Source organism: Dipodomys merriami, unplaced genomic scaffold (assembly GCF_024711535.1).
Source record: "Dipodomys merriami isolate MVZ:Mamm:240054 unplaced genomic scaffold, mDipMer1.0.p SCAF_464, whole genome shotgun sequence".
NCBI classification, from domain to species: Eukaryota; Metazoa; Chordata; class Mammalia; order Rodentia; family Heteromyidae; genus Dipodomys; species Dipodomys merriami.
Genome location: NW_027206029.1, coordinates 597,042 through 619,825, shown reverse-complemented (window position 1 = coordinate 619,825; position 22,784 = coordinate 597,042). Strand labels below are relative to the sequence as shown.

Below are 22,784 nucleotides of genomic sequence, written 5' to 3'. Positions count from 1 at the left end.
GAAAATGTTAGCCTTCTGAGTAGCTAGGATTATAGGCATGAACCACCAGTGCCCAGCTCTTTCAATTTTTTTTTCTGGGGGTGGGGAGGGGAGGAGTTGGTCATGGCTAGCGCTCTATCACTTTGAGCCACAGTACCACTTGTGGTTTTCTGATGGTTAATTGGAGAAAAGAGTTTCACAGAGTTCCCTACCCAGACTGGCTTTGACCTGTGATCCTCAGATCTCAGCCTCGTGAGTAGCTAGGATTACAGGTGTGAGCCGCCGGTGCCTTCTTTCACTTTTTTTGTTTTTTTTCAGTTGGTTGTAGGGCCTGAACTTTGGGTCTGGGCGCTGTCCCTCAGCTCTTCAGCTCAAGACTAGCGCTCTACCACTTGAGCCACAGAGTCACTTCTGGCTTTTTCTGCTTATGTGGTGCTGAGGAATCAAACCCAGGACCTCATGCATATGAAGCAAGCACTCTACCACTGAGCCACCTTCCCAGCCCCTTCTTTCACATTTTTTTTAAGCCATGAGAATGATAGAATTATGATGATGATAGTAAAAAGCTATTAAATAAGAACAGTAATTATTGGATGGCCTGCTGGTTACTGGTAAATGGTTATCTATCTCTAAATTAATATTAAAATTTTTAAAGAAATATTACCTCATTTAGCAGAGGACCAAATGGGGAATTAACAAGATTAAATAAGCCATCCAGGACAATAATTTAAGAGGAAAAATGGAATTTGAGAGTTCATCTGATGACAAACCAATTTGAGTATGGCCTGCATTTTAGGCTAAACCAGAAGCACCTCTGATCTTCATTTATGACTTGAGATACAAAGCTACCCTATTTAGTTATTTAGATTATTTATTAGCTAAATTAGCTTAGTTATTCATTTAGCTATTTAGTTCCAATTGGCTAAATCTGGAAACTGGAACATCTTTATGAAGCTCATTAGAAAATACATCATTTGGTCTACTGAGGCTGGGGCAATAGGATAAAACAGGATAGGGATTTCTGCTGCTGAATACAGTGTACAGGTGAGATGGCAGTGGCTCTATAACCCTATGCTCTAGAACAAGTAGTGTCTGTTTCTATCTGTTGATTCCCCACGCCCCCTTTGTATAAAATTTCTCCAAACTTACCATCTCCCATCTCATCAGAGAAGGGGAGGCTAAAGACAGCCTCATCAATCATCCGGTTGGGAAGGTTTGTATAGAACCTGCCGACTGTGGTCTCCAGGTTGCTCAGCTGGTTCAGCACCATCATGCTGCCCTTAATCACGGGCAAGGTTGTCCGGTCTGGCACACCGTACTTCCCAGAGTTTTGTTCAGCCAAGTCCCTCAGAAAAGCTAGCTCTTTCAGACCAGTCACTCCATCTAGAATCAAAGTCAAGGGGAAAACATGAAAGGCAAAGTGGTTATATCCATGTAGCATCTTAACATTTATTTTTATTATGGACAAGGTTAAGGTCTTGCTATGCCCTAGAGGTCTTTACAGGAACAATATGGACTCATATACCAGTTTCTAGAGAAGATGACAAGTCGGAGACACAGTCTTTCTTTATCTACTCAAGAGGGCAGGGGAATGCTTCAAAAGGCAAGAGGAATGGCAGTTAGTTGGGCGTGGGTGACTCATGCCTGTAATCCTAGCTACTCAGGAAGCTGAGATCTGAGATCACAGTTCAAACCCAGCCTGGGCAAGAAAGTCTACAAGACTCTTATTTCCAATTGAGCCAGAAGCAGAGCTGTGGCTCAAGCAGCAGAGCACGAACCTTGAGCGAAAAAAGCTCAGGAACTCCACAGAGGCTCTGAGTTCAAGCCCAAATATGGGCATGTACATGTGCACATCTACACATATATACAGCAGTGGAAATGAAAAACAAAGAGTAAAGGTAGACTCATTTATAAGGATATATTTGCCCCAAAATGTTTAATTACAAGATTTAAATTCCTTTGCTGCATTTAATATTTGAAAGCCAAACTAATGGTTTAAAAAGCCTGCATTTAATTTAAAGGAGATGTAATTTTAAGTTTTAAAGGATAAAACTTGATCATTTCATTCCTTACTTTTTCACTTATAAAACCACTTGCCAAAAATCTCATGAAACTAAATGAAAGAATTATAGATTGCATTTAGTGATGTCTCTAAACCCTGTTCATTTTAATTATAAATGCTTTCATGCTTGATACAGTTAAGATAATACTGGATTTGATTTATTTAATGTATACTTTTTACATTAGAGGGTTTTGCAAACTTTGTACAAGATTTAAGCATAGTGGGATGTATTGTTCTCCAGCATCTGTAATCTATAGTGCAATATAAATTTAATAAACTTTTTTTTAAAGCCTGCTATTGTTGGCACATAGTCAAAAGGATTAGTAACTGGTCGCATATGGGTACCACTGTAAACAAATTCAGATGATTTCAGTCATCACCGAGAGTCTACCCTGCTTTTATTTCATATTCTTGAGGATTTTTACTTCAATTCTTTAGGATTTTAATAGCAAACCATTGCTTAAAAAACAAAAACCTGATGTAGCTGGGCACCATTGGCTTATACCTCTAATCCTAACTAGTCTGAGGACTGGCTGAGATCTGAGGATTACAGATCAAAGCCAACCCGGGCAAACAAACCTGGAGATTCTTATCTCCAATTAGCCACCAAAAAAAGCTAGAAGTGGAGCTATGGCTCAAGTGGTAGAGCACTAGTGTTGATTTAAAAAGCTAAGGGATTGTACCCTGGCCCTGAGTTAAAGCCTTAGAACTAGCACCAAAACAAAACAAAACAAAAATCCAAACAACAACAACAACAAAAAACCCACCAGATTGAGGCTTTCATGGTTTAGCTACCATTTGGAGTGCATATATTTCTAGCATCAAGAAGTCTATCTAGCAGTAGTAGCAGGACCTAACTGATAAACTTTCTTTTACTCCTCTCCTGCAATATTACAGAAAAGCAAGAAAAAAAATACTTGGGCTAGATTAAGTCAGAATCAAATTAGTCTTCCCTTTGCTTGCATGCAGCTAAGACATGGAGGTTAAGAGGTCTACTGCAGAATAAAACACAACACAAAAGACATGACTCATCTATGACCTGATACACACGAGAAGCTTATGGAGGCAAAATAATATAGGGTGACAACTCAGGCAATAAAAACATTTCCCTTCTTCTGTATGTCTTGGCACTCTCAAAATATAAGAAACAAGACTCGCTTTTGGACAAAATAGAGCAGTGAGTGGGTGGAAGGTTATCAAGTCTTGAGTATTGCTCACTGTAGCATGAATTGTTAAGGAAGGGGTGGCATTAGGGTCAGTATCATGGTAAATTTGCTGGGTTGTCTACCACCATGCTAGAAGCCACACTGCTCAGATTCCTCCTTGCTGTGTGCTTCAAGTTAAAGATGCCAAATGTCAAGTATTGCAAGGCTTGGGAAATGAAGCAAGGGATAGGGAGAGACAGACACAGAGGCTCCAGAATGTTCCAGCTTGTCCCACTGTTGTTTGATCTAAGTGAAATTCTATTTCTCAACCACTGGCTTGCTCATCAACAGCAAGCTTGCTCTAGATATTTTATTCAGAACACATATAGGACCAGCAGCCATGAAAAGCCAATAGCCCTTCAGAGCCTTCCACAAAGGCCTCCTACATGGTCTTTCAACATCAGCACTTACAGGTTTCTCTGTAATCTCCAAGTTATCAACTCTTCTTTCTGGATCTTCCCTTTTCTAATCTTCCTCCACTTTCCACTGAACTGGGCCTCCAACCCTTTCTTGTGTTCATTTGTGAGCTAGTGTCTCACTTCCTGCCCAGGCTTGAAGCTGGACCCATGATCCTCCTATAGTATACAGTTAGGAAGTCAGGAATATACCATGTTACCCAGCTTCTTCTATTGAGAAGAGATCCTATGATCTCTTCTTTCCTGGGATGGCCTGGAACCATGATACCTGCCTCCAACCCCTGCCATCTGCTTTCCATGTAGCTAAGATGATAGGAACAATTATTGGTTAGAAAGGAATCGACTTTTTTACTTGAGCTGACCTCAAATGGCAATACTCTCAATCTTAGCTATCCATATAGCCTAGGATTACAGGCATGAGTAGTCACTGTGACTGGCAATAAATTCTTTCTTCTCAAATTCTCACAGTAGTTAAACCCTGATAGAGCCGGTAAAGGAATGTGTCTGCTTTGGCAAATGGCACTGAGCCATTCTTTTACTTTTGGTTGGTTGTGAACTTTTTTTTTGTCGAGCTTGAACTCTGGGCCTGGGCACTGTCCCTCAGCTCTTTAGCTCAAGGCGAGTGCTCTACCACTGAGCCACAATGCCACTTCTGGTTTTCTGGTGGTTTACTAGAGATAAGAGTCTCACAGACTTTCCTGCCCAGGCTGGCTTTGAACGTGATCCTCAGATCTCAGCTTCCTGAGTAGCTAAGATTATAGGTGTGAGCCACCAGCGCCCAGCTCAGCACTGAGCCATTCTGAGAGGGAAAGAAAGGAAAGAGAGGAAATTGGCAGTGCAGATATGTTTAGTGAAAAAGAGAAAAAGATGAACTAACCAGAAGTTGTGTGTGTGTGTGTGTGTGTGTGTGTGTGTGTGTGTGTGTGTCTGTGTCTCAGTCCTGGGGCTTGAACTCAGGGCCTAGGCCCTGTCCCTGATCGTTTGTGCTCAAAAGCCACTTCTAGCTTTTTGGTGGTTAATTGGAGATGAGAGTCTCACATACTTTCCTGGCTGTGCTGGCTTTGAACTATGATCCTCAGATGTCAGCCTCCTGAGTTGCTAGGATTATAGGCATGAACCACTGGCACCCAGTATAACTAGAGTTTTTAAGGTGTGGAATTATCAGGACTCTGGAAATGTGGGAGGGTTTAGCACCATGATGGATGGGTGAAGCAAGGAGGCTTTATATCTGTCACACACAAGAGCTGATCTTTGGTCTTCTCACTCCTCTACTGCATTTAATTCATTTGCCTCATCCATCAAGCCTTCCTCACTGGTTAGTGAGGAAGACAAGGACGCTCTTGTACGTGCTTCACATTGCAGGTACTCATGGGATTTTACATTCCTACTTTCTTTCCTGTCATGAGTAAAAGATGTTAAACCATGGGAAAAGAAGATAATCACATATGACCCTCAGAATATGTGCCCAGGCACAAAGAGTGCATTTCCCTCCCCCCTCCCCCCTCCCCCCCCCCCCCCCGCATTCCAGCTGTGCTCTGTCCCCATGCTGAGGGCTCAGAGTACTTTCCTGTGAAGCTCACATTCCTGGACCAAGTGGATGCACAGGGAAGAGAGGGCACTACGTGAGTATCCCACTGCAGTACAGGGAAAGGAGGCAGGGCAGGCTGGGGTGCAGTGGTAAATGAGCACTCTAGCTAAACTTTCTGTGACAAGAAACTACAATATCTTCCACTACTCCTTTTAGGCTTTGTGAACCCATTTGCCAGGTTCTGGCATATCACATCATATTTTGTTTATTTGTGTTGATAACATTCCTATGTAGCAGATTTTATGATTTTTATTTCCTAGGTAAAATTGAAGCTAAAAGTCAGTGTGATATTGCATGCCTATAATCCCAGCACTTGGGAAGCTGATGTAGGAGGATCATGAATTTGAGGCTAGTCTGGGTGACATAAGTTCTAGTAGGGTAGCCTGAACTACATGCTAAGAACCTGTCTCAAAAAGGAAAGATAAAATGAGAGAGACAGACACAGAGAGGCAGAGAGAAAGATGGAGGGAGGGAAGGAGGGAGGGAGGGAGGGAGAGAGGGAGGGAGGGAGGCTTAAGTAACTTGCCTGGCAGTAGTAAATGCACACTACAAGTACAGAGGATGGACCAACAGAGCCTGGCCTCCTTCAGATGTGGTTTTAAGAAACAGAAGAATCATTTTTATGAAAACATAGATGTGTGGACCCCTTCATAGGGTCTGAAAAAGAAATTTGAGGACAGTGCCTAGGAATTTGCATTTCAGCAGCATTCCCTCAGTAACTCTTAACCTATTAAAATGAAACCACTGTCCCTAAAGCCACATGGTTCTGCATGGAAATTTGGAAGTGTGGAGAGAAACCAAAGACTGTAGGATCAAGACTTGGCCTCTGAACCACGGATGTTGGCTGTCTTGATCAGTGAGAGGCCTAAGGAAGAAGATGGTGAGGAAGACAAACCATGCATGAGCAAAAAGGGAAACAGGACATAGCTCACAGGTGCAGACACTAGAAGATAGTGGGGGGAAAATGGGGTATCTCCTCAAATTTGGCAATTTGCTAAATCCTTTCAACACACTAATAGTAAGCAACCACACAATCGTTTTATCAAAAACCTAACAAGCATCAAGTGCTGGTCCAAATATTTTAAGGATGATCTTGCAAAGCATAGGGTTTTGTTTTCTTCTTTTTTACAAAATGTTTCCCTGTTTTTTGAGACAGGTTCTTAAAAGAGCACAGGCTGGCCTCAAACTTGCTACCCCTTTACCTCAGGTTTTTCCATGCTTCCCCAGTGGGCACTGCCACACTCAGCAAAGTCAGTCACTTTTATCTGCATTTGAATGCAGATGGTGTTGATGCTGTGGGACAACATGGTGACAGAAAACAAGCACTTGCCTTCTGCCCCTGAAATCCACAAGGGGAGAAACTTAGCCCTTTAGTGTGAGAATCTCAGATAACCTTGAATAACAAGGAAACTGGGGGTTGTGGGGACAGACAGCCATACAAAATCCTCTGGAGGATATAGAAATGGAGATTTAGGAAAAATGAGAGATGCAGAATGGAGCGTGCTGACCTGCTTTAATACCAGCATTAGGTAGAGAAGGAGCTGTAAGAATGCTGTCATTGAGTCTCTCTCTCTCTCTCTCTCTCTCTCTCTCTCTCTCTCTCTCTCTCTGCAGCATCTGTTTAGAGAGAACTTTCATCTGAAAGAAAAATCTGGAAACACTGCCTACCGTTCATGAGGGCATAGGTGAGAATCATTACGGAGTTGTTCAGAAAGCTATTTTCTTCATTGATGACACGAAGAGTTGCCTTTTTATCTTCTTCAGAAGAGTCCTTTGATGTAATCCCAGCTGACAGGTAAATGATGACCATGTCTGTATCTAAACAAAAAACATACAAATTGAGGTTATACTTGGATTCTGGCTGGAGGCAGCTGTGTAGTTTCTTTTGGGTTCCCTTGGATCCCCCTCCCCCACCACCATGACCCTGTGAGCACAAGGGTCCTTCCTGTCCACATGATTTGTTGTCTTTCATCTTCCTGCCTCTGCCTCTCTGGCATCCTGCCCTATCTGGACCACTAGGCCTCAACCCAGGTAGGGATGCTACGAGTGCATATACTATATAAAGGAATATGATTTCCTTCAAGCTCTCATGGCTGTATGAAATAATGCTAGACCCTTTTGGATTTCCTCCCTCGCCTTCTGAGATAGAAGATTCAGAGGATGAATTGCCTTTCATCAGTGACTCAAGGCCATCAGCACAAGCCACACTTTTAGGGGTGGGTGGAAGACTTGAGAATGGAGATTCTTCCATTGGCTCTTCAGATATGTAAGGTTATTTTCCCTACACAATGTACAGGTACATTTTTATTCTGAACATGCATCAATGCGGTAGAAATTGCAAAAACATGGACATGGGAGCCTGTGCTCAAAATTCAGCTCTGTAATTTCCATACAGTGTGGGGCATTTAGACACCTCTCTACATGTCTATTTTCTTGTCCATAAAATGGTATAATGATAAGGTAGACCTCCCAGGGTTAGGTGTGAGGTCTGGCTGGGTCATTTACAAGCAAGAGGATTCTAGCATGAGAGAATTAAAAGAGAAAGAAACTTCACTAACTGCAACTCCCTCCAACCTACCCCACTCACACACCTACTATTACTCTGCAGAAATCTATGATTTGAGATTAAAATTCTCCAAATCAGGGTAATAAGCAGAGAAATGGAGGCAATTTTAGCTCAGGAGAATAACTTCTGTCCAGAGGACTGACTCAAAAGGGGCAGACAAACTTCCTCCTGCCGCAGATAACGAGTGGAGGCCGGACAGCCACTTTACTAAAGCAGGGAAGGAAGAGAACTGGACTTTTACCTTTCTTTCTAATCTGAGGTTCTCAGAGTCCACAGATATTTTAGGACATCCTGCATGGAAGCTTATCCTTTTATGGAAAAGTAAACATTTGTGTGTTATTTCCACAGGTTCCTATGGCAGTCATCTGACTAAGGTTTCTTCACAGTGAGCATGGCGAGCACTCTATGAAGCCCTCTTCCTGCTCTACCCATCCTTGGGTCCCTGCTTCCCTCTGAGCATGGGCTGGACTCAGTGACAGCTTAGAGAACACACTATATCCAAGAGGGTGAGGTGTAGAGCCCAAGGTTAGGTGACAAAGAAAGTTATAAGAAGACACCAGCTTCTGCTATGGTGCTGTCTCACTCTGCGATCCGTCCTAAGAATAAGTGAGCAACAAGGCCCTCAGATTTGACCATCCTGCAGGCAGTGAGTGACTTTGGAAGCTTATTCTTTTCCAACTGAACTCTGACATGATGGTAACAGTTATTAAACTAGGCAGTCATATTAAAGACCTTGAACCAGAGGCACCCAGTGATGGCATGCCTAGATTCCTGTCATACAGACCATCAAACAATAAAAGTTTATAGTTTAAGTCATTTAGTACTGGGGTAATTTGTTACACAGCCAATCATAACAACTAGAGTTGCCCTTAAAGTTATCCCACCAATGAAGACACAAGGCTAGAATTTCCTTGGGCTTACAAATTTCTACTTTAGATTCTGAAGTATTCCTTATTATGTAGAATTGTATAATTAAGGTTAATATTCTCAGGTCTAGACAATTGAACTAAGTTAAAAATTTGACTGAAAGATTGGATTTAAAGTTCCCTTATTTATTACTAGCATGGGATATAGAAGCAAGGCTTAAACTCAATTTTTTTATGGGAGGAGGGCTGGTATCAGGGTTTGAAATCAGGGCCTTAGCTGGGTATTGGTGGTAGTTCATGCCTATAATCCTAGTTACTAAAGAGTCTGAGATTTGAGGATCATAATTTAAAGCCAGTCCCAGCAGGAAAGTCTGTGAGACTCTTATCTCCAATTAACCACCAGAAAATCCAAAGTGGTGCTATGGCTCAAAGTGGTAGAGGACTAGGCTTGAGCAAAAGAGCGCAGGGATAATGCTAGGCCCTGAATTCAAGCCTCAGGACCAGCCAAAACAACCATCCAAACAAAAAGAAATCAGGGTCTTGAGTTTGTTTGGCTTATGTTGGGCTTGCACTATACTACTTGAACCACACTGCCATGGACTTTGGCTTTGAACTTTGACCCTCCAGGTTTCAACTTCCTGAGTAACTAGGTTTACAGGTGTGAGCCACCACAGCCAGCTTTCAGGGATATTTTTCACGACAGAATAGGCTGTTACTCAAAGCTACTTTTAGGACACAGGGATATAATTAGAGAACGAGAAGCCTGTGGCCCTCAGGGCCCTCTAGCACTCAAGTACATTTTCTTTCCATCCAAAAATAATAAGACACAGCCTCACTAGCTCTGCCCAGACGCAGACTCCATTATTACTTAATCGTCAAGCAAAACAGAGTTATTTTTCCATTCACAATAATCAATTCCATCAAATCCAATCTGCTTTTTATTATCTTACTTATCAGAATATTCTCCTCCTTGTCACTCAAATCCTTCTAACTAGTAATGTTAAGGATGATTATAGGGATTTGGGGAAATGACATAGCATGGGATTTGGGGAAATGACATAGCACGGAACCAGAAGAAAATACAACAGACTACTGGGGGAGGGAAGGTTGCTAAGTCACAAGCATGTCTTGGAGTCAATATAGCAGGGAGAAAGCAATTAAAATTTGAGCCTAGCCTGTGTAACAGCCCTCAATATAACCAGCTTACTCCTTCTGCTATAAAATGATCCTTCAGCCACCCCTACCCCTACTCTCCCCCCCCCCCAAAAAAAAACTCAGAAGAAAAAAACCTAAAAGTGTAAATAATATCATTTTGGACCTACCACAGCATTAAGAAAGAGCTTCCATTGCAATGATGTAAGGAGTGATAACATTCAAGATGCAGTGCACTCATAAACTGCTGTGTTGAACTGAAATCCTTTTGTATAACTACTTAAAGGTAATTTTTAAAAGTGAAAAAATAAATAAAAGAGAATGCACATACACAAACAAAGAGTTTGCACTGCATAAGATTGTTAGATGTTCTCCTTGGTACAAATCAGATTATGCAGAACTACAATAATTTATGGCATGTAGCTTCTGTTTTTCTGGCCACTACTGTGGGTAGATGCTTCACAATTATGAGCAGACCAATCCTTACAACAATCCCATAGGACAAGTATTACTCATTAAAGTACCTTTATCCCCAGGTGCCTTAAGGATGCACCAGACCAACAGTAGGATTCTACCTGACTGTCCATGGAGTGAACACAAGTAGTGATGCACAGTGTGAACTAGAAAAAAATATATATTCATTCATCCCCACTTGGCCCTTGCTGAGCCTACTGGTAGCCTTTAGTCATCATGGGGCTTGAGTAAAAAGCCTGGGAAATACACCCTACCTTGACTGGAGCAAGAAGTCTTAGAGGAAATAGAATAATAGTTTACAGCTAATGTTACCAAAAACTCATGATGGAAACTGGGTCTAGTTATTAACTGCCAGCTTACAGATGAGACCTGAAGAAGTCAAATAATTGCTGAAGATAACAAGATTAGAAAGTTTCAGAGTAGAATATTGGTTGAGATTCAAAAGCCACATTCTTAAGCACTAAGGTTCTAATGCTTGAAAACAGTCTAAAACTTCTCCTAAAAGAAGAGGACAATGCAAATCCTGGAATCATTTCTTTATATAAACAAATTTGGCTTCCTTTTTTTCTTTGAACTGTCACTACAAGCTATAAACTGGAGGATGGTGAGCTAAAACTTAAAAACATCTTACTTCGCCTAAAAAAAAGAGGCTTCTCTCGAATATTTTAGAACCTGTGCCATTAAAAATTGTCAAAGTCTTTGATGGTTGGTCATTTTGCCATGTTTTTGCTTGCCAACATAAACAAAACAAATACCAAACACCTCAGAGGAGATATGTCTCCTATCAGTCCAAGTTCCTGCTTCTATGAGTTACAGGAAAGTATGAGAAAAGAGGTTTAATAAGGCCTCTGTTCATAGTTTTAAAGCTATAATAAATGCCAACACTTGGACATCAATTGAATTTCCATTAAAAAGTCCAGATTTCTGGCTTGAGCCAGAAGATGAAGCAACCCTGGGCAGGCACTCTTGTGATGGAAGAGCAGTGGCCCTGTGGTGGAATGCACACCCTTCTAGCTAACTATGCTCTTAAAATGGTCCTCCTGATTGAATCTCCACTTGCTTGACCCACATTCACTGTCCAACTACCATAGGCATCTGGGTTTTCAAGTGTTAATCTAACATTTCTTTCCATTCTTTAAATTGTACAATAATCAAACTCAGTACTAATGATGGTTCAAAACGGAAGTATCAAATAGAAAGAACACTTTCAGTGACTGACATTGACAAATTGAGTCAATTTGCCACCAATCCTATGGGTCCAGCAATTGAACTGAATTGTAGGCAGGTAATACCCTCACCAGGTAATACTGGTTCATGTATAGCTGGTACTTGACAATACCAGCAGGGAAAACGTAAGATGGTTCACTGGATCCATAAGCTATGCATTGTATTGTTTGCTTGGGCATGCACTATACGTTGTATAGTTCCTTCGAACCAATGGAATATAGCAATGGTGATGGGTTTTCACTCCATTGTGCCATGTATTGGCAGAGAAGGACAAATTATGTTCCCCAAGTCTGATACACTACATACAAGACACACTACATACAAGACACACTACATACAAGACACACTACATACAAGACAAAAGGTACAGAAATGAAAAACAGAGACAAAAGGGGAAAAACAGAAGAAATTAAAGAAAAACACACACACACAAAACCTCCTCTGCTTTGAGAAGTGTAAGGAAAAGCACAGAAATGGCAGGAGAAAGGGTGAACTAATTCAGCAGCAATACTCACTACACACTATGTGGCAAATTAACTATATAATTTGTCGAGGGAGGAGCTGGGAGGGAAAAGTAGGAGAAAACGAGGGAAGAGGGGACACTGTTCAACAAGAAATGTACTTAATACTTGACTTATATAACTGCAACCCCTCTGTACATTACCTTTACAAAAAAAAAACCCAACATTGCAATATAGCTTGTTTCATTCACTCAAAGAGAAACACACACACACACACACACACACACACACACACACACACACACACACACACACACACACACACACACTAAAACACAACACAGAATGTGCCCTATTAACGTTTATCATTGGAAAATAAATTAAAAAATAAATGTCCCACTAAATTGACTTTGAATTAATCACAAGAGAAAATACCTTGATAAGATTTTAAAAAAATTAAAAGGACTGGTCTGGTCTAATCAGAATCAGATGAGTATATTAAAAGAAAGCCCCAGTCTTTCCTGAAGCCAGGGACTTGAACAGAAGACATGTGCCCCTACTGAGCTCAAGGAAGCAAACAAACATGAGGTTTATAGTTGCCAGGAAACAGACCCTGCCAGTGAGCAGGTGAGCTCAGACAAGGACTGGGAGCCTCAGTTCCATAGCCTTGTCTGACTGTGAGTTTCCAGCCTTGTAAAGCTCTAGACAGGAGACTCAGGTAACCTGTAGTGACCCAGAAAAGCTGGGAGATAATAAATGTATGTTATTTCAATCCCATAGGCTATCTATTATTAATTACCATAATAATAGTGACTTCTGTCACTTAGAGTGCTTATCACGTCAGACACTATGCTTTGCTTTGTCAGCGCTGTTTTGCTTTAAATTCAGATACTCAACAGAACTTGAAAATGTATTCCTCACACTATCTCAGGAAGATACATTACCTGGTGTGCTGGTGCATAACCCTAGCACTTGGGAGGCTGAGGACAGAGGCCCACAAGGCTAGTGTAAGGTTACATTGCAAGACTGTGTCTCAAAAAATGAAAATAAAAATAAAGAAAAAAAAAGTCCACTCATGTTTTCCAAAAAAATAAGAGGGAAGAAAAGCTACAGATTTTTAAATATTAAAGGGAAAACCAAACATTCTTTTTAGTAACTTCAAAGCAGAGTCCCATTTCAAATATCCTTTCTTTTCCTTTAGCATGAATCCTAATTCCAGATTTTCCTTACTACATGGAAATTAAATTAGAGTCCCTTTGTACATGTAAAGGGCCATGCTCATCTAAATGACAGCTGGTTAGAAGAGGGAAGAATCAAGGGAAGAATACATGTGTACATGCGCACAGGCAAGGACCAGCCCCAAGTCCAGGAGAAAGGCTGACAAGCAACACTGGAAAGCATGTGGGTGTACTCTTGGGAAACAAGCAGGGAATATGTTCTTAATAAAGGAGCCAGAAGAAGAGGCTCTGGGAGTCAAGAGATAATGTACAGACTGATGATCTCTGACTGGAAAATATCTAGTGAGAGCTCAGTATTAGATGAGCATAAAGATAATTCATGAAAGATGTTTCCATGTCAATTTAAAATATGAGCTCTAAAAACAGTGCTAAACATTCATAACACCATCCTATTGCCATTTCTATCAATTATGGCCAATAGTCCTTGGAGAGAATGCACCTACTTGCTTGGAATCTTGTGTTATTGTTTGTGTTTCGGATTAACTGAAATGCCTTTTGAAATCCTACTGCATGCTGAGTAGGGTTGTCTGAAGACTTGACACTGCTAACGAACGTGGACATCTTCCTTTTGGTCTCACTGGTGGCGGGAGAGAGGAAGGTCTTATAGCACTGGTCTAGTGAGCAAGTCCGAACAGTGTCTGCTACAGTCAACACAGAAATCTGGAGGAAAAGGCAAAAAAAATTTTTTTAAAGCGTTATCCAACAATTTAAAAGATTCAAACAAAAATTCAGAAATTAAGGGCCTGTAGAACAGTTACTAAGTTTAAAAATAAATAACTATAGTCACAAGTCTATCAAATTTGAAATGAGTAAGACAGAGGGAGCAAAAAGTTTTATTTTTGTCTCCAAATGAAGAAAGCTACAAGCTGGGTACCAGTGGCTCCTGCCTGGAATCCTAGCTATTCAGGAGGCTGAGATCTGAAGGATTGTGGTACAAAGCTGTCCCGGGCAAAAAAGTCTGTGAGAATCTTTATCTCCAATTGAGTCTCCCCCTCCTCCTGCTCCCCACAAAAGCTGGAAGTGAAGCTGTGGCTCAAATGGTACAGTGCTAGTCTTGAGCAAAAGAGCTCTCAGGGACAATACCCAGACCCTGAGTTCAAACCTCTCAGCTGGCACAAAATAAAAACAAAACCAATAAAACTATAAAACACTTATGCTGAGAAAAACAGGGTTTTTCAAACTGGAGGTGGGGATTGAGTATAGGAGTTGACTCTTTTGGGTTCTTTGTTTTGTTTTTGCTGGTCCTGGGTCTTGAATTCAGGGCCTCAATCTCTGAGCTTTTGTGCTCAAGGCTAGCTCTCAACCACTTGACCTGCAGCTTCACTTGTGGCTTTTTGGTGGTTAATTGGAGTAAGAGTGTCTTAGACTTTCCTGCCTAGGCTGACAATGAACTATCATCCTCAGATCTTAGCCTCTTGAATAGCTAAGATTACAGATGTGAGCTACCTGTACCCAGCTGGATGAGTTAGTTTTGTAGATGGAAATGTCCACAGGCAATAGATTATCATTAACTGTACACATGCCTGTCCAGGTCAGCCCACACCTAGCACCCAAATCCCCACAGCTTTGTCCTCCATAGCTTCCAATATGAAAGTCCTTGCTAAATAAAAACACTAACAGGAAGTATAAATGAGATAGTTTATGGTGGTGATGGGGTTATGAAAGAGATTTTTGGATTGGCAGTTGTTTTCCCAAATATTAGAATGAAAATGAAATTACTCTTTTTCTCCCAATTTTAAGGTTGGATTAAGAAAAGATACAAGATAAGTGCAATGGTGTAGCTGAGGCAGAGGGACTTACTGTAAATTTAAGACTAGCTTGGGTCACACCTTGAGCTGAAGGCCAGCTAGATATACATAGAGAGAGATCTTGTCTAATAAAATGCGTGTGTATGTGTGTATCTCTGTGTGTATGCATATGAGATGGAGATATGCCCAGAGAGACACATTGTTAGAAGATTTTGCATTTGCATCAACAGCATACATCCTGTCATACCCTATGTAAATAGTATACTCAACTTACACAGCCTTATATGGTATGGTTTACTATATTTAATAATTTTATTGGGCTACTAGTATATATGTGGGACATGAATGACTGAGATTTAGCACTATGAAGCTCATGACTGTAAGTCATAAAACAATGAAGTAACTTTAAAAAGGCATTCAAGGAGGACCAATGGGACAGGGGTCACTAGCACAATGTTACCTTATCATGTTCATCGATGGCACTGAGGATGACCTGAGCAGCATCCTTGGCGATCTGGAGCTGGGTATCTGTGACTGAAGCACCATGGTCCAGGATCACGACTATGTGTTTAGACTGTGGCCGAACGGTAGAAACATAGATGGGTCTAGAGGGAGGAGAAACTCTATGAGGTCAGTTATAAAGGCCTTAATTAATCCAGCTGTGATGTGTGAGCGTAGTAGTGTCCATATATTCTTCTGGGGAGGGCCCAAGGATGGACAGAGATCAGGACTGAAGGAGAAACTGAATGAGTGCATCACAAACAACATCTCAAGACAGCAACATGCACTTGTAGAATAAGGACTGGGAATTTCTGACTAGAGGGGCATTTTCAAGTGTGCTTCTTCAGCATACTCCAGAGTTATTTGTCACCGAGTCTTATGTATGCTGATGTAAGAAATGAGGTGGTCATCCCTTAAGCTGTAGAGACTGGCAAACCGGGAGAGGAAAATCCACTTAACCCTTCCTCACTTTCTCCCCCATATCTACACCTTCCTTTTTATAACCCCTCCTCCTTCTGAAGAAGAAAAAAACCCAAAGCAAAAACGAACATCACCTTCAACAACAATAATAATAACATCCAAAACTATGTTTCCATTTCCTAGTGTTCATTTAATAAATAGTATTTTAAATGTTCAGAGAAGTTACACCTTTGTGTTCCTGAGGGTATCTTCCTTTTGTCTAACTGTGTGGGAATGCCACAAGTCCTGAAAAGGTTATCATGTCCAGTTATATTTTAGATCTAGCTTCCATGAGAGAAAACACGCACCATCGGTAATTTTGCGCTTGGCTTACTTAGCATCCATTCCATTCCCTTGCATATGACATAATCTTATTCTTTCTAATGTATGAGTAAAATTCCATTGTGTATATGTGCCACATGTTATTAATTCACTCATCTGTTGTAGGGCATCTGGGCTGTTCCCGTAACTTGGCTATTGTGAATAGTGCAGCAATGCACATGCTGCACAATGTAATCACCTTTGCAGTCTCACTGAATGAAACTTTGCTAGAAGCTAGGTAGCCTATAACCTGTGAATATACTGCCCAGCTTAGACTAGCAGATTTCTTCCCATTCGAGCAGTCCTGTGAAGAGGCCCTTTCTTTTCTGTGATGAGACAATTCACACAGGTCAACCATCAAAAGGCTCTTTACTAAAACCATGCCATCAAAATGTGTCCAAGACCGCCATAACTACTCTTCTTGCCAAGGTTTTGTTTGCCAACATGAAGATAAAGGGGGATGGGGTGGGGTGGGGGCCCAAGAAGCAATGGCTCTGGTCAAAGTAGCCTTCTGCTTATGTGCTATGCAAGGAGGTTTGTGAGAAAGGGTTTAATGAGGTTACTATTCACAGTTTTAAAGCTGGAACAAATTAGAGGAGGCTTAAAAAAATCAAATCGGCCTCAGGAGAATTCTCTCCTTTATTGACACCCCTAAAATACTAAATTTTTCTTTGAAATGTTAGCTGCCAGTGAGTCACAAAAGTCTGAGTATAAATTAAGAAATGTAGGCAAAAATACCAAATCCCCTCAAAATCTGGCCAAATTTATACTAATTGTTCTCAAGCCAAAAGTCTTGAGTTAACACTTAAGTATTATTTTCATGAATCACTACCAGTAGTGAAATAGGATAAAAAGAATGTAAGAGATGAGGTTACAGAAATGAGACAGGGAATAGAAAAGAAGGTACATTCGACCATCTTCAACCTGACTACTCAGTCAAATGTTTAATTTTCTAGGTTCTTCAGGCTCTAAGGAGAGGATTTTCTGTAAAATGATAGTTTTTGTTAGAAAAAAGAAGAAAGCACCCCATGTTAAATGTATAAATGTACAAACTAGAAGCATCGTTGTACCATGCCTAAATCCACCAGTGTTATTCTTGCTCTGAAACCCTGCATTCTTCCAAGTGATACAGAGCAGTTGCAAATGTACTAGGGGGAAAAAATGAGCACAAGAGATGAGAATGGCAACCTATGATGAGAGAAATGTGGATTACTGAGCCAAGAGAAGAAAAGATCAAGGGTTAATTCACCAAAGAGGCTAAGAACAGCCTAAAAACTATGAATGGTTTGAGGCATGGCAAAGACCTGCCCTGTCATTTGGATTATCCATCTTGGTGATTCACGAGAAGCAGGATGCCATCATATCTGCCTTCTAGAAGCAAATAAGAATTAGATAGTACCAGGCGCCGGTGGCTCATGCCTGTAATCATAGCTAGTCAGGAGGCTGAGATCTGAGGATTGTGGTTCAAAGCCAGCTCAGCAGGAAAGTCTGTGAGACTCTTATCTCCAATTAACTACCAGAAAACTGGAAGTGGCGCTGTGGCTCAAGTGGTAGAGTGCTTGCTTTGAGCTGAAGAGCTGAGGGATAGCGCCGAGGCCCAGAGTTCAAGCCCCATGACTAACAAAAAAGGAAAAAAGAAAAAAAAAAAAGGAAAAAAATAATTAGATGATTTCTGATGGCCCAGGCATTCTTGAGATGAGCCAATTAGAAGCCCAAATCATGATATCTGGTCCAGACTCCAAGAGGCTCAAGTCTTACCAGAATATGAAAGTCAAAAAATACACAGTAAAAATGTTTTGCTTTGTCTTTTTCTAGTAAAAGCATAGACCAATTATTTTTTCCTAGGAGACAAACCCTAGATGCTTCAAAGGAAAGGTAGGGAGGAAGCTAAAGAGATGGTTTATTTAGATACTAAAAAATGGCATGGCATGGAAAGTGGGCAGCTGGCACTGGCTTCATATGTTCTGGCACCAAACACTTGACACAGCAAATAGGAAACTGTCTAGGCTAAAAAAGAAAGCTTTTTTGACTAGGAGAGATCTACAAATTGATGAGTCTTGTCATATAAATGATCTATCTCCCCATTACTCTCTCTCCCTCTGGCTGTATAGTACCATCCCAGGATGGTGGCGATTTCTAATCCAGTGCCTTCTGAACAATCTTAGTAGTTGGAATACTAGTAGTTAGTAGTAGTTTCACAACTTCTAGTAGCTGAAATTGGCATATAAATTTCAATCAAGGAAAGGAAGGTTGAGAATCACAAAAGCTACTGGAATCTATCACCATGTCGTGTCTTGTGTTGTACTATAGAGAAGGTACCATCATTTCTTTATGTTTCAACAAAGATATCTGACGTTCAAAAACTCTTAAGTGCTTCCAACAAGTCAATTTCATACAGCTTGTTTAGACAGGTCGTGGAAAGATCTTCTGGTCTGTCCTACCCTAGCCTATTACATCCTCATGTATCAAATGGGGACATCATTTTAGAACAGCTCAAAATTCTCAACTTACAGCTTTGAGGCAGAGCTGTATATGGCATAAGAACTATGTTTCATGTGGACCACTTTTTTTTGTTATTTCTTTATTTGCACACTGGGGATTGAACACAGGTTTCACCAAGGGTAGGCCAGGGTTCTACCATGAGCCATGCGCTCAGCCTGTTTATGTAAATCACTCTTAAACAAAAAGAACAAAACTTTAGCAAATCAACATACCTACTGCGATGTTCATAGCTGCCTTTACACCGGAACTTGTGAGCTGGGAAAACCGTGAAAATTCCTTCTTCTGAACTGAAATACTGCCACTTAATTCCAGGATTGGATTTCAGGTTGTCTGCAAGAACTGGAGGAGTAGGGAAAAAAATATAACCACCAAATCCACAGGTGTACATAGCTACAGCATCTGTTCTGTATAACCTGTTTGTAGTATGAAGAAATCCCACTAGATAACAAGGTTGTAAATTGTCTACAAAATATTTTCTTCCTGCTCTTTAAAAAAATAACCTGTGAATAGAAAGTATAATGTTTCAGTTAAATGAAACTATTATTCTTAACATTGTAGGGTGATTTTCTATGTCCTGGATTATTTTTCTAGCACAAATGATTCATTTGCATTAATCACTCTCTTCTCTCATGGGGCCAATCTCTGTTGAGCTAGTGTACACTTGTTGGCTTGAGGTACATTCTCTAACAGAAGACTGATTTGATGTTAACAGACTTTGCTTTCATTTGTGTCACTTCACAGTGAGGGAAATAGCACAGATGGTGCATGAGGCCCAGAACCATAACCACTTAGGATTATGGCTCTTGTTTACAAAGTGTTAGAATGATTCCTATGCTCTCAGTGCTGGGATAGAGATGTGCCCTTATTTGCCACCATTTCATTAAAAAAAAAAAAAAAAAAAGAAGCCTAGCCGGGCGCTAGTGGCTCACGCCTGTAATCCTAGCTCTCAGGAGGCTGAGATCTGAGGATCTCAGTTCAAAGCCAGCCTGGGCAGGAAACTCCGTGAGACTCTAATCTCCTATAAACCACCAGGAAACTGGAAGTGGTGCTGTGGCTCAAGTGGTAGAGTGCTCGCCTTGAGCTGAAGAACTGAGGGACAGCACCCAGACCCAGAGTTCAAGCCCCACGACCGACAAAAAAAAAAAAAGCCTAGGATATTGGTTATTATTATTCTTTCTTGGAATTTGAGCTTAAGAAACAGACGTACATGAAGCTTAAGAAATGCATCAGTAAATGGGGTTCAAGCCTAGGTACACTGGCTCCTGCTCATCACATCATACTGCATTTGCATTAAATCCCTTCCTGCCACTGGTCCACATCCCTCAGCCCAGGGCTACCCAACTTGTATGCAAACCTGTCTCCTTATTTATTTTTTACACAGTGTGTCATGATGTATTCCAGGCTGACCTCAAATTCTCAGTTCTCATGTCCACACTCCTGAGTACTCAGATAATAGGTATGCAAAAACACACCCAGCCTTCCCCCCCCACCTGTCCAAACACTCTTACAATCAGAATCTTCTAATTTCATTGAGCTTTTTTGCCCTTGCTCTGTTTTATACCAACTCAGTCCTTTGCTAGACACTAACAACTTACTATGTGTAAGTTGGTTTTCTATGCTGCCAGATGTATAAAGATGAGTAAAACTTAAGTTCTGGTGCAATAACTGATAGACCAACAGACTTACAGATGCAAAGCAATTTAGTAAAGAAAAGTCTGAGCAAAGGCAAAAGGAAGGGAATGAAGGTGTGTTTAGCCAAACACACATGCCCACATGCCCAAGTCGAGGATCTGTTTCTGTATGACTCTAGGGGCTGAGTTGTAGCGGATAGCGATCTTGGACCTTGACCTCTACAGAGACAAAGAGCACTCACACAGATATTTCATTTAATGTATCCAAAATGAAACACAATTTGTGGCCTAATTTCCATGTTGCAAATGAGAAAATGGGAGCCCAAAGATGGTTCCTAGCTCTTTCTTTTTTTTTTTTTTTTTTTTGTCGGTCGTGGGACTTGAACTCTGGGCCTGGGCACTGTCCCTCAGCTCTTCAGCTCAAGGCAAGCGCTCTACCACTTGAGCTACAGCGCCACTTCCGGTTTTCTGGTGGTTTATTGGAGATAGGAGTCTCACGGTCTCTCCTGCCCGGGCTGGCTTTGAACTGCAATCCTCAGATCTCAGCCTCCTGAGTAGCTAGGATTACAGGTGTGAGCTACCAGCGCCCGGCTGGTTCCTAGCTCTTTCTAACCTCACTTTCCTTCGCTGCACTTACCCTCCCCAAAACTGTTGTCTTAGTTTAAAATACCAGTTTTTTTCTCTCCCTCCCTGCCCTATGTCATATATTCAGTGCTGTGCAAACAGGAATTTGGCATCATCCACCCAGAGCTAGGGAAAGGTATATAGATTGTGTAGATAGTGTAGATAGATAGATAGATAGATAGATAGATAGATAGATAGATAGATAGATAGACAGACAGACAGACAGACAGACAGACAGACAGACAGACAGACAGACAGACAGGATATATCTTGAGCAAATGCAAATCCAGTTAGCAGGTGGTAAGGTTGTTTCTCAAACATAGCTCTTCTGAATCAAACGTGTGTTCTATTTCTTTCTTAGCAAAATCCTTCTGCTCCATATGACAAAAGGGTGGACAACTTACAAGATTGTTTTAATATCCTGGTAAACATCAAGGTCCAAAATTCTGAAACGGAAATAGGATATAGGGGGATGCAGATATCTGGGCAGTTCAATAAAGGGGATGTGACTATTACGTGCCTGCCTCTCTTACTCCAGATCATCATGAACTCCAAGAAGGTAAGACATGGGTCTGCTCTGTCTCCTTAGCCTTCAGTTGAGTGGATGGTTTGCCAAGGTGGCTTATTACATGGACTGAATTCCCATTCGACACAGGAGGCCCTGCTTCTGCTTTCAAACCATTGGGTTTCTATCCATGATCCTGATGCCTGCTTGGCTTTGGTTGACTCATCTCCATTTGCTCTTGGCCTTCTCTAGGTAGGGGACCACATGGTAGGATGAAAGGAAGGGGAGCAAAATGATACAAGTTCTTCCTTCAAAAACAAATAAGCCGGGTGCTAATGGCTTACTCCTATAATCCTACCTACCGAGGAGGCTGAGATCTGAGGATCTTGGTTCAAAGCTAGCCTAGCGGGAAAGTCCATGAGACTCATCTCCAGTTAATCCTCAGAAAACCAGAAGTAGCACTGTGGCTCAAAGTGGTAGAGTGCTAGCCTTGAGTGATAAAACTCAGGGATAGCACCCAGGCCATGAGTTCAAGCCCCAGGACTGACCAACAAAACATAAAAAACAGACTAGTTGAGGGAGATTAAAAAGACACACCAGCCCTTTTATTAATTAGCATAGTATCTGATTATCAGCTTGGATCAGGTTAGGAGGAGGGCTATCGAAAGATAGGATAGATGAACTAGTACCAAGGACATATGCCTGCCTAACAGTCCTTGTGCTAGGTGTCCTGCACAAGTTGCAGTGGATTTTTGCTCTTGGGTATGTAGAGTGCAAATGGCCTTTCAAGATGGCAGCCAGGGCAGGAATTGTGAGTTTTCTTTGGGAGATGCTGACATAGCAAAGCCAGAAGCCAAAAGCAAAGGCCTGCTTGTAAACTTATCCAAGGAAAGCAGATGCAGAGATCAGCTGTGGTTGCCCCAAATGACGTGAAACACAGAGTGACAGTCTATTTGGCTCACGTCTCCCTCTCTCTATTTGAGTGAGGCTCACCAAGTTAAGAGTTGTATTTACTTTGTAGGTGTCTCCCTGTCATGAAAAATATGTTTTCTAGGGGCCTGCTTTCTGAGCCATGGCAAATATTTTGGTTGTTTTCCAAAAATGAACAAATGTGACAGCAATTAAAGTATGTGACTGACGTTTATATGCCAGATTCATCTTTATTCCCGGCAGTTACAGATGCAGATCTGTTTAGCCAGCTCCACCTGTCACTGGATCCCTTCCAAAATATAAAAAAAGATCAAGATGTTGGTCAGTAA

General features: G+C 41.3%; 1 protein-coding gene across 1 annotated transcript in view; it reads right to left on the bottom strand.

Moving 5' to 3' along the window:
• LOC138808649 (VWFA and cache domain-containing protein 1-like) overlaps positions 1 to 22,784 on the bottom strand; it is a 228,165-nt gene that overhangs the window by 49,467 nt on the left and 155,914 nt on the right. Inside the window, exons 5-9 of the mRNA XM_069994908.1 lie at positions 18,978 to 19,104; positions 15,443 to 15,587; positions 13,678 to 13,894; positions 6,919 to 7,068; positions 1,129 to 1,362 (exon numbers count right to left, since the gene is read on the bottom strand). Coding sequence (XP_069851009.1) covers positions 1,129 to 1,362; positions 6,919 to 7,068; positions 13,678 to 13,894; positions 15,443 to 15,587; positions 18,978 to 19,104 — 873 coding nt within the window. The remainder of the gene's footprint in view (positions 1 to 1,128; positions 1,363 to 6,918; positions 7,069 to 13,677; positions 13,895 to 15,442; positions 15,588 to 18,977; positions 19,105 to 22,784) is intronic.